The sequence below is a fragment of the Schistocerca serialis genome, chromosome 6 (genome assembly GCF_023864345.2).
Source record: "Schistocerca serialis cubense isolate TAMUIC-IGC-003099 chromosome 6, iqSchSeri2.2, whole genome shotgun sequence".
NCBI classification, from domain to species: Eukaryota; Metazoa; Arthropoda; class Insecta; order Orthoptera; family Acrididae; genus Schistocerca; species Schistocerca serialis.
This window is the reverse complement of record NC_064643.1, coordinates 390,751,891-390,765,126: the sequence shown is the minus strand read 5'-3', so window position 1 is coordinate 390,765,126 and position 13,236 is coordinate 390,751,891. Positions and strand designations below refer to the sequence as shown.

Genomic DNA, 13,236 nt, shown 5'->3' with positions numbered 1-13,236 from the left:
GGTATTCTGGTTTTCTCCATTCGTTGTACATGCCCGTACCACTGCAATTTCTTCCTATCCATTACGTCATATATTCTTTCTTTTATTTCCATTCTCCTTATTATTTCGGTGTTCCTTATATTTTCTTTCCTGGAGATTCTTGCCGATCTTCTCCAGAAGTCCATCTCTAGAGCTTGTAATTTTTTAATACACTTCATGTTAATTGTCCAGGTCTCCGTTCCATACAGAACCACACACTCTAATATGGATTTGTATATTAATTTTTTAGTTCTGCTCATTACATTCCTGCTCCATAAGACTGAGTTAAGCATCCCAATGAACCTCCGTCCGCTACTAATTCTTTTATTGATTTCTGACTCTGATTTTCCCTTGATTTCTAAAATGGATCCCAAATAACAGAAAGTGTTTATCTTTTTGATTTTCTTTCCTTCAAAGTATTCTGTTTTTTGGTAATTAATCTTCAAACCCCAAGTTTTGTATGCTACTGCTAGTTGATTGCACATATAGTTAGCATCCTTCCCATCTTGTGCTATGACTACTTGATCATCAGCAAACAATAAATGATGTAGGTAAACTCCACCTCTTATTTCTAATCTCATACTATTACATTTACGAGACAATGTTCTAAGGCTAATATCTATATAGTTTTTAAATAATGATGGGGACATGGGACAGCCCTGTAAAAGGCCTTCGCTTGTTCTAAATTTCTGTGAAAGTTTATTACCAACTTTCACTTGGCAAATGTTATCTTTATACAGGGTTATTACAAATGATTGAAGCGATTTCACAGCTCTACAATAACTTTATTATTTGAGATATTTTCACAATGCTTTGCAAACACATACAAAAACTCAAAAAGTTTTTTTAGGCATTCACAAATGTTCGATATGTGCCCCTTTAGTGATTCGGCAGACATCAAGCCAATAATCAAGTTCCTCCCACACTCGGCGCAGCATGTCCCCATCAACGAGTTTGAAAGCATCGTTGATGCGAGCTCGCAGTTCTGGCATGTTTCTTGGTAGAGGAGGTTTAAACACTGAATCTTTCACATAACCCCACAGAAAGAAATCGCATGGGAATAGGTCGGGAGAGCGTGGAGGCCATGATATGAATTGCTGATCATGATCTCCACCACGACCGATTCATCGGTTTTCCAATCTCCTGTTTAAGAAATGCCGAACATCATGATGGAAGTGCGGTGGAGCACCATCCTGTTGAAAGATGAAGTCGGCGCTGTCGGTCTCCAGTTGTGGCACGAGCCAATTTTCCAGCATGTCCAGATACATGTGTCCTGTAACGTTTTTTTCGCAGAAGAAAAAGGGGCCGTAAACTTTAAACTGTGAGATTGCACAAAACACGTTAACTTTTGGTGAATTGCGAATTTGCTGCACGAATGCGTGAGGATTCTCTACCGCCCAGATTCGCACATTGTGTCTGTTCACTTCACCATTAAGAAAAAATGTTGCTTCATCACTGAAAACAAGTTTCGCACTGAACGCATCCTCTTCCATGAGCTGTTGCAACCGCGCCGAAAATTCAAAGCGTTTGACTTTGTCATCGGGTGTCAGGGCTTGTAGCAATTGTAAATGGTAAGGCTTCTGCTTTAGCCTTTTCCGTAAGATTTTCCAAACCGTCGGCTGTGGTACGTTTAGCTCCCTGCTTGCTTTATTCGTCGACTTTCGCGAGCTACGTGTGAAACTTGCCTGCACGCGTTCAACCATTTCTTCGCTCACTGCAGGCCGACCCGTTGATTTCCCCTTACAGAGGCATCCAGAAGCTTTAAACTGCGCATACCATCGCCGAATGGAGTTAGCAGTTGGTGGATCTTTGTTGAACTTCGTCCTGAAGTGTCGTTGCACTGTTATGACTGACTGATGTGAGTGCATTTCAAGCACGACAAACGCTTTCTTGGCTCCTGTCGCCTTTTTGTCTCACTGCGCTCTCGAGCGCTCTGGTGGCAGAAACCTGAAGTGCGGCTTCAGCCGAACAAAACTTTATGAGTTTTTCTACGTATCAGTAGTGTGTCGTGACCATATGTCAATGAATGGAGCTACAGTGAATTTATGAAATCGCTTCAATCATTTGTAATAGCCCTGTACATCTGGTGTATTATTTTAATCAAGGAAGGGTTTATGTTTGCCATATGTAGTGCTCTCCAAAGTAATTTTCTTGGAACATTATCATACGCTTATTCTAGATCTATGAAAATTAATCCTATATTTTTTTATTTTTCCCTATGTTTCTCCAAAATCTGTCGTAATGTGAAAATATGGTCTACACAAGATATCCCAGCCGTGAATCCACATTGTTCATCTTGGGTTCTACAATTTTTTTCCAGTTTGTTTTTAATTACTTTCGCAAAAATTCTCATTAATGTGTTTGTAACACAAATTCCTTGATAGTTTGAACAAATTTTGTGATCCCCTTTCTTAAATATTGTACTAATGTAACCTAGCTTCATCTGTTGGGTATTGAATCTCCATGTATCATTTTGTTGAAGAGCTGTGTTATCAGTTTCACAATTTTGTCACCACCATATTTCAGACATAATAATAATAATAATAATAATAATAATAATAACTGATGCCTAAAGTCTGTTTTGTGTAGCTGTTGTGTTTATTAAACTTATGGAAAAATGCTATGAAATTATGCACCAACCGAACATACTACCACTGACAGGTTCAGATGAGTAGTAGTATATGAACTTCATGAAAACAGAGTCCTTTCACCTTTATCGTTGTTCCCACAATACTTCACTGTTAAAACATGTAGTCTTTCATGAAGGTCTGAATGAGATTCTAGTTGTTACTACAGATGTTTTTAAAAAATCAATGCCATTCTACATCTTCATTAGTAGAAGAGGAAGAGGATTAGAGTTTAAAACCCTGTCAACAAAGGTCGATTATGAAATGCGATTATGAAATGACAGGGAAGGAAGTTGGCTAAGCCCTTGTCAAAGGAACCACTTCGGCAGTTGCCTGGAATGATTTAGGGAAACCAAGGAAAACCTACATCTGGATGGTCAGATGCATATTTGAACTGTCATCCAGCTAAATGTGAGTCCAGTGTGTTTACTAGTAGGTCAGTATAGGTTAACTGAAAGTTGACAAAAATAGTGTCATGACAGACAGGCTTTTTTCACTCTGGTTTATGGTATACATGTTATTACCATAACTTCTCTTATACTGTTTTTAACATATGATGCTTCTTATCATGACAGAGTCACTACAAGACCAGTTGATAAATCCCTGCAGAAACAAGTATGTAGTGTTTACTCTTCAAGCAACTTTCCTGCAGCATTTTTTGAGTATACACATTAACACTGTGTTATCTAGTTGCCTGTGTACCAGCTTCAGTGACAGATCCAGCCTTAACATGGTCTTGTTGTGATCAGTTATTAAACATTAATGCAATGAGAAGGTTTTTCGAACTTGATAATTTTTCTATTCATTATGTTCATAAAAGTTATCATTCATGCACAACAGTACAATTTTATTGAAGTTCTGTTATAACCAAGTAATTGAAATGTGGCCCTATTATAGCCAAGTAATTACCAAGAAGCTTAGAGTACCAAGCAGCTTAGAGTTATCACACCTAACAGCCCTTGCCACATAACGGCAAGAAGGTTTAAGGAACACAAAAAAGTCTATGATAGAAAACAGTACTCAAATTACATTGTAATGTTTATGACATGCAGAAATTACAGTAGAGTGAGTAAACAGTTATATAAAATCACTACTGAAGTGGGTGTGGGGAAACTTACTTGTTGACATGAAGAAATGCATTCAGGTCCACAATAATGGAGACCAACAACAGGGCCTCTCTGAATGATGCTGTTGTAAGAAGTTGACCTAAAAACTTTCTCCGCTTCAGCAGTACTCAACTGAACCTCCTTGCTCAGAAGTAACAAACAATCAGCCTGGAACAATATCACAAAAATAAGTGATAACACTTATAACAAAGATGATATTAATACTTATTACGATACAACGGGACTCATTCAACCATTCAACATAAGCACAGAGAAAATTAATATAGCTTCAGTGGTGGTGGTGGTGGTGGTGGTGGTGGTGGTGGTGGTAGTAGTAGTAGTAGTAGTAGTAGTAGTTCTAGGTCAAGCAAAGTGCATGTTTGGGATGAGGGTTACACAGGTTAGTTATGGTGGGTTGTTTAAGGGATGAAACAGCAAGGTCATCAGCTCCTCATTCAACAGGTATGCCATACGAAGTTAGTGACATCAGCCAGAAAGTTGAGCAAATTGTGTTAGTATGTAGGAGTGGTAAAACTGAGGCCAAGCATTACTCTGTTGTAAAAGAACGTGGTGATGTACTTGTTACTATACGGTCCAATACGAACCTGAACATGTTAAGGGGTTCGATGTTTCAGTACAATGTAACACTAAAGATTAACGAAGAATAACATGAAAACTTGGAGAAATGAGGGATGCATTTCACAGATTGTATACATCAAGCCCTGTCAGGCAATCAGGTTGACACCAGAGCAGTCACCGTCGCTTTTGAGGGGGATTTGCTTCTTGAAGAAGTAGAAGTCATGGTCTAACATTATTAAGTTGTGTTTCCCACCCCTGACGCGGTGCCCCCCCCCCCCCCCCTCCCCTCCACAAGACGGCACCCAGCCAGAGAAATGCTCACTTGGCTGGATTGACAGTGTCCGGAGTCCTGTTGCCTCACCCCCCCCCCCTCCCCCAGCACCCCCCACCCCCATCACACATACAAGCACATACTCTCAGCATGTGCAGGAAGGTAAGTGTTGGGTATCATCAGTCAGGGGGCTATTACTGTGCAGGTACCAGATGACCCTCACATGGACTAGTTATCGTGCTGAATACTGGCTGACTTTCTAAACACAGCCTTCACTTGCTCATTTATAGTTGACATACAAACATGGTGGGTCACTTCACAATGTGTAATGTGGAGCAATGTTCGAAGTGACCACTATGAGGTATGTTGGAAATGCAAGTTGTTCTGTTGACAGCTGATTTTAAGAGACCAGTGACTAAACTGCGCCAGACAACAGGTTTTGTAGCCTCGAGTTTAAACTCATGTTCTAAGCTAACCACAACCGTATGATGTGTAATGTATCTGAGAAAACAGAGGTCAATAATCTGCTGCAGAACTAAAATCATGATCACTTTGTTCACCAGAATTAAAGCTAACCTCTACTAGTAAACTGTAGACAGAAAAGGTTCAATTTCAACGTTAAAAGCAAACTGTAATTTTTAGCTATCATTGGTTACCTAAAACTATTCTCACACTTGCTACAAAGGCTGCTCCGTTACCAACCACTGAGCAATCCTCATGGCACTTGGTTGTAGATTGTAGGTGATACAGCCAGATTCCAAATGAAAAAGAATGATACTTTTAAACAAATTAATTGAATGAAAATAATAATAAAATCCTTTTTGACTGGATTTAGGAATGAAAATAACTTCACTACCTTGATGGGCTCCGAACCTACAACCTTCTACAATTGAAGTTCATACACTAATAATTGCACTAAAGCACAACACTGTGTGAAGCAGTTCTAGTTATGACTGTGGTGACCCAGTTACAACAATGAATTGCCATCTTTGAAAATATGACTTCACGCAATGTCATGCGAGCTTATCTACTGTAAGCCAATCTCTGTAATTATGACAACTGCATAGATGACACTGAATCATATCTTGTGCAGAAGTACCCAGTAGTGTTTGGTTAGTGCCCTGTATGAAATGCATGTATTTCATTAGCATCATTGTGTGTGTGTGTGTGTGTGTGGGTGGGCGGGGGGGGGGTTATGATGAGTGATGAAATACAAAATGAAGTGCCAGACCCATGATTCAGGATCCAAGTAGTTTTGATTGGACTTATAAGTAATGTGTGACTCTAGTCTCTATCAAACACATCTGTGTATTTTATGAGATATAAAGTTCCTTGATCTACACTACGTACAGTCTTTAGAATATACAACATTATTATTTTTTTTTTTTTTTTTGTATAGGCAGGAATTTCACAAGTTGTAGGAATACGTATCATCTGCAAGTATGACTGACTGACTAAATTACGGACAAGTGTCTCACTTCCAAGAAAGAGAAGTTGTATCTGCATTTCAGTTTTTCCAGCAAGCTGAATGATCTATCAGGTTTGAGCATGCAGCAGAGCTATAATTAGGTTTTTCAATTATTCTGCTGAAATTTTATGGAGAAATAACTTCTCAGCTGTGTGCCTGGAAACTGCTGGAAGAAGAAGTGATAATGTACAATGTAAACAGATGAAAGTGCAGTTACTGAAAGTGTTGAAGAGACTCAACTGTCAGGCTCATACATTATTCCGTCAATATCAGTTATGATATGGGAGCATTTCCATGCAATTATATTTTAATATTTGGTTATTTCAAAGTTTATTAGAGTGCAGAACAGTGACTCAAGAGCTGACATTTGGCACTTGGTGATTTTCTTTCTTTCGAAGCAGTTGTCATTCATTGTGTTTAAGAGAAAGACTGAAGAGGATGGCCACTGCACCTACCAGCACATCCCATGCACTCTTAGGACTGGATTGGCAGCCATTTCTTAAGATCTTCCTTGAGGGTCAACATGCTGAGGAAGTCTGATGTCAATGGATGCCACATCATCATCTAACCTAGAAACAGAAGGTTCAGTATTTGGTGTTCAGTGACTAGTTTCTTTCTCAATCAGGACAGGAATGAGGAATAGAGTTCAATGACACACTGATGTTGAGGCCATTACAGTTGGAGGTTTAGCTCTGTTGGAGAAAGATGAAGGGAGAAAGCAGCAGATGCCCCAATTAGTGTACCACTTCAGTATCTGCCTGAACTCTTTTAGGGAAACCACAGGAAACCTAAATTAGGATGCCAGACGTGGATCTGAAATCCATTCTTTCTAAATATGGCACCTGATGCTTAAATAACTTCTGCAAATAGGAAGTCACAGAATTTTACCACATTTACAAAGAGAACAATAATGCAATATTAGAGATAAGAAGTTCTTTGTCCGCAGTGGCTGCTGTATGATTAATTGAAACTTGTCAAGGTATGGGGTGAAGCAAGCTAAGAAAGTGGATTTGATTTGCACTCTCTGAAGCTATGACCAGGGCAAAAAATCATGCTTTTTTCAAATACACAGTACAGCAGTTAAGAAATATTCACTGACATAATTTACAATTACAGCATGTGAATATTAAGTTTGTATATCATTCAAATTATGAACAGGACAAAATTGACAAAACAGTTCTTTGTTAACAATCAGGCACTCTCTCAGTGTGCTACTGCTGTGAAGAGGATTAGTGGACAATGTCTTGTGAAACTGATTATACTGTCAGGCAACATACTGTACAATCAGGTCTTAGAGTTTGAATAAATTTGTAGAATCTGTAGTTACCTAGTATCATCAGCAAAAGAATGTCTCACAAGTGTAGAAAGAAGATAGAGTAAGAGAAAAAAATTACAACAGTCATGTAATCTCAGTTCAGCTTTTAACTGGACTGGAGCAGAAGCTGGTATTCTTTCAGTAACAGAACGTGAGTGAATGTCAACTCACGGGTATATTTTGACATAAATTGACAATGTCATGAAGAGGATAGACTGCTACTTACCACACTCTTCCCCAGTACCTTTGCTACCACTGAAATAGAGAGTGCATGGAATGGAAAATAATTGAAATATCACAAAACTGTTTAGTAGCTATCTTATAGTAGAGTATAAGAGTAATGGATCAGACGAAATTAATATAAATGCTTTACACTAAATCAAGTCACTGAGCCAGAAAGAGCCTTACTAGCAGAGCTCAATAACTTTCTATGGACCCCACATTTGCTAACTGACAGGTGCCATTCCACATACAATCACGTCCATACACACTGGTATCGTCCAGGAAGCGAAAATAATCTTCTCAGAAATAAAACTCTTGGACAATAGCCAACAACAATAATAATAAAAATAATAACAAAAATTCTGTAGCATAGAAAGCTACAGTACACATGAGCTGTACAGAACTCCAAGCTCCAATAAGGATGGAAGTATAAAGAAGTCACAGAAGTGGGGGAGTGGGGGGAGGGGGGGAAGAGGAAGGTGAAACGCAAACTACGGCTTTCATTTCTCCTGTACTCAATGAATTTATTGTTACAAGCTTTTACATATGAAATTACATCTGCACTTCCTCCACCCAAAGAGTTGTTACAAGTGCCACAGGTTTGACAACACAATTTTGGAATGTATGGTCGAGGAAATTGTGGTAAATATTGTGCAGATTTTCATTAGCATGGTACTGCATACATGTCTTGAAAACTACATTAATTATTCAGAAAAATTATTGAACATGGAGTAAACAATGCCCATTCTTTCTATAGAAGAAATTAAAGTGATCAAATGTTCATCCTATACCAAAGCAATGACGTAATTCGATGTAACACAGCTTCCCACCCTTAGGTTGTAAAGCTCATGCAGTTGAAGTGACTGCTTTGGCATGACTTAATAATTAGGTGAGTAGGTCCCACTTGCACTTGCCACAAGAGGCCCAACAGTGAATCTGTCACTTCAAAGACAAACATCAAACAACGGCAATTGCCCCCCCCCCCCCCCCACCCTTCTCAACCACAGAACAAAAACCTGCAATAACTGTGTCATCAGTGATGGCCCCTCATGTGGTAAACCATCTCACATTACCATAGCCAGAGTGGGCATGACAGGCTCGTTGCAAGCAATATGGTCTGTTAGCTAGGTGGAAGTGTAATGAGTGACAGCTAGAGTTCGTGAAAGGTGGTAGGCGAGGGCAGAAACTTGTACAATGACTGAAAAAATCCTAGACTAACAACTACGAGGAATGTATTCATGGCGGAATATACAACATGCCAAGAATGGCACATGTGTGGATTATGACAAGATGCATTTAGTAGGATTAAGACATGAAGAATTCAGAAACCATTCTAACTGATAAAGAATTTTTGAACAATTCCTGTATGAAATATGTAGCATAGCACAATTTGTACTTACCATGAAAAATACCCCTCTGTTTGGGTAAATTTGCAACATTGTCAGCTGCATTCTGCTCTACATATTGGCAGTATTGTAAATCTTCCACGAATTTCCCTACAGGTATTAGAAGTCCCAGTTCCTGTCACTTAAACATACCCCAGACCATACAATTTCCATCACTCGTCTGCCATTTTGACACCTTCTGTGATGGATAAATAACATCAAAGTGTTGATGAAAAATACAAACTGAGTAATGGAAAGCTGACAAGTTGTTAAGCCAAAATACATTTAATAAGGAAAGACGGAAGATTAAGGTTTAATATCATGTCAACTACAAGGTCATTGGAGATGGAGCACACAGTCTTTTTGAAGGGAACCATTTTGGCATTTGCCTTAAGACTTATGGAAACCACAGAAAACTTAACTCATGATGGACAGATCGGGATATGAACCACTGTCCTCCTAAATGCAAGTCTGGTGACTTATCACTGTCCCACTTCATTTGGCGAGACTTTTTAATACGTGTCTATCACCCAACTGATAAGCTAGTAGTACCAACTAGATTGTTTATAATGGTAATCTACACCAGTTACAGATGAGAGAGTCAAAATACATTGACACTGTCTACTGCATAAGGTCATCAGGGGTATGCTTCTAGGTTAACTACTGTTGTATTGCATAATCAGATATCAAAGTGCAGAATATGCTGGCAAGTACCAGTCACTGGAACATCTCAACTTTCACTTTTCACAGCACTCCTCAGTTGTACTAATGATTCATTATTTTTACAAAAGTCACCACTCCCAAATTATTTTTGTTACAACATTTAAGAACACACTACAGGCCACCAGCCCTACATGAATTTGCTGTACGACACTCACAAAATATCAGTTACTCCGTTAGTTTCCCCAGAGTGGTTGACAAGCTCACTAAATATGAAATTGTGTAAAGTTGCTCACTGACTGTGTGCCCTCATGACTGATACTGTGAGCTGGTGAGATGGTCACAACTGAGTGATCAACAAATAACAGGTACCACTAGCAAAAAGATTTGCATTTCACAACTTACATATTAAGTAGGTGTATTCATATTTTTTGCTCATATGCAATATGAGCATTTTGATATTATTGTAATGAACTCCATGTTAGATTGAAGAATATGACGCTGAACGTGGGCGTCCTTTCACTACTCTTTCCTGACTTAAAACACAAATCACCACTACGATACATGAGGTATGGAATGTTCTGGCAGAACATAAATAATTTTGGAGGAAAGGTAACAATTTACTGAATAGTAGGTGTGTTAAGACTGTCAACACGCACATAAACCGACTGAAAACTCTGCTAGTTTCTGGATAAACTCTTTTTTGAGCTATAGTGCATCCTGTATTTACATGGCTATAAGATGATTTTTTTTCCCCAAATCTGTCACTAAAAAATGAAGGTTTGTCTTACCTTCACAGACTGAACTTTTACTGCAGTCAAGGCTTTTATGCTTTGTACTAGATTAATGTATGGATTGTCTTACTTTTACAGATTAAACTGGCAAAAGAGGTCACTTACACATTTAATTAGAAGATTTTAGAAGGGCTGGAGGAGGAACAGCAACACCAGCCAGGTGGAGCACTAAGACAAATGTGAGGAGGGAAGCAGTTAGTGGGTAGAAAATTTCACTGCACAGCTAACTGTGTGAATGTGCACCTTGGCTTTTTCTGGACACCTATTATGTTTTAAACTGCAGTTCATTTCAATTCATTTTTTGTCAGAACTTAATTGCCTTTAAAATTGGACACATATTCACTGATGATATACATTTCTATAGGAGATAAATTAATGCTAACAAAAATGTGTTCACAAAGAACACTTGAAACAAAAGATTAAAGCTACTACTGCTCTACAGCACCATTGTTTTTCTACGCTGGTGGCAGTATTAGCCCAAGCAGGTAAGATTACAACCAATACAGCTGTAGGGAGCTGAGAGCAGAACATACTATTATGATTCAGTTTGCTTAGATTGTCAGAACTGTAAACTGGAGGACTCAATAATGCGTGAAAATAGCAGCCACGATTCTGCTGTGAAATATAGATCTACAAGATCACAGTTCACAATTGCATAAATGCATAAAATACTGATTGAATAATGAATCATGAAGCAAAGCCCACAAATAACTGTGAAACAGGAAGACAACTTGGTGTCACAAAAATGAATGTCTTTAGGTGGTATCAGATAAAGAATAAACTGAAGAAAGCAGTTCCACATGCCAAACTTTCAGGGGACTGAAAAGGGGCAGGGTTTCCTGAACTGAAGAAGCAGGTTGTTCAGCATGTACTAGAGAAACACAGTGAAGGCTCACTGATTACTTGACAAATTCTTTAAATGAAGGCACAGGAGGTAAAGAGGATTTTCCAACTACATGTGTAATGGAATTCAAACCAAGTTGTGCCTGATGCACAAGGATGACGAAGAGGATGGGGCTTACATTGTGATGCAAAACAGTGCTAGCTCTGCAACTTTCCGCTATGGCTGATGGAAAACGATTTATATATCAGTGTTGTATGACCAATCTCCACCCCCCCCCCCCCCCCCCCCCCGCATGAACCATGGACCTTGCCGTTGGTGGGGAGGCTTGCGTGCCTCAGCAATACAGATGGCCGTACCGTAGGTGTAACCACAATGGAGGGGTATCTGTTGAGAGGCCAGACAAACGTGTGGTTCCTGAAGAGGGGCAGCAGCCTTTTCAGTAGTTACAGGGGCAACAGTCTGGATGATTGACTGATCTGGCCTTGTAACACTAACCAAAACGGCCTTGCTGTGCTGGTACTGCGAACGGCTGAAAGCAAGGGGAAACTACAGCTGTAATTTTTCCCAAGGGCATGCAGCTTTAGTGTATGGCTGAATGATGATGGCGTCCTCTTGGGTAAAATATTCCGGAGGTAAAATAGGCCCCCATTCGGATCTCTGGGCAGGGACTACTCAAGGTCACATCGTAATCAGGAGAAAGAAAACTGGCGTTCTACGGATCAGAGCATGGAATGTCAGATCCCTTAATTGGGCAGGTAGGTTAGAAAATTTAAAAAGAGAAATGGATAGATTAAAGTTAGATATAGTAGGAGTTAGTGAAGTTCAGTGGCAGGAGGAACAAGACTTTTGGTCAGGTGAATCCAGGGTTATAAATACAAAATCAAATAGGGGTAATGCAGGAGTAGGTTTAATAATGAATAAAAAAATAGGAGTGCGGGTAAGCTACTACAAACAGCATAGTGAATGTATTGTTGTGGCCAAGATAGACATGAAGCCCACGCCTACTACAGTAGTACAAGTTTATATGCCAACTAGCTCTGCAGAGGATGAAGAAATTGATGAAATGTATGGTGAGATAAAAGAAATTATTCAGGTAGTGAAGGGAGACGAAAATTTAATAGTCATGGGTGACTGGAATTCGAGAGTAGGAAAAGGGAGAGAAGGAAACATAGTAGGTGAATATGGATTGGGGTTAAGAAATGAAAGAGGAAGCTGTCTGGTAGAATTTTGCACAGAGCATAACTTAATCATAGCTAACACTTGGTTCAAGAATCATAAAAGTAGGTTGTACAGTGAAACCTCTATATAACATTTTTCAAGGGACCACAAATTCTGAACACTGTATAGAGGAAAACACTATAAACAGGAAGACTTCCAAATAATAATTATAGGGCATTACTGAAGATCGGGATACCACTAATCAGCTTTGACAAATGGTGCCATACATGACATTTTAAATTTTCACAACACTGTAATATGATATTCATTGCAAATCATCAATGTATCAAATGATTAGTTTTTTGTAATTAAAACATGGGGCCCATTAGGTGGATGGGTGAAAGTAAATGGCGCTAAAAAGATCGCAAGTAGAATGTGCGTCATATATCAAATGACCATGTTCTGCCGCTGACAAATGAAACACGCTGAGCGTGGGCTATCCGAGCCGGTGCAAACTGTGAATCTACAGAATGGAAAACGATGCATTTAGTCACTTAAACGTTATAAAGAGGTAAATAACTGACCAGAGTTCCAAAAATATAAGCATTACATGGAGGAAATTGCAATATAGAGGAAACGCAGTCAAGAGGAAAATTTAACATTGTTTATATGGGCTTAGCCGGGACTGAAAAAAACAGATGTAACATAGAGGAAAACATTATATAGAGGACCGTTATAAAGAGGTTTCACTGTATACATGGAAGAATCCTGGAGATACTACTAGGTATC

At 39.1% G+C, this 13,236-nt stretch overlaps 1 protein-coding gene across 1 annotated transcript in view; it reads right to left on the bottom strand.

The window, feature by feature from the left end:
- The window catches only part of LOC126483622 (protein XRP2-like), a 51,790-nt gene that overhangs the window by 28,224 nt on the left and 10,330 nt on the right, over positions 1-13,236 (bottom strand). Inside the window, exon 6 of the mRNA XM_050106666.1 lies at positions 3,764-3,919. Coding sequence (XP_049962623.1) covers positions 3,764-3,919 — 156 coding nt within the window. The remainder of the gene's footprint in view (positions 1-3,763; positions 3,920-13,236) is intronic.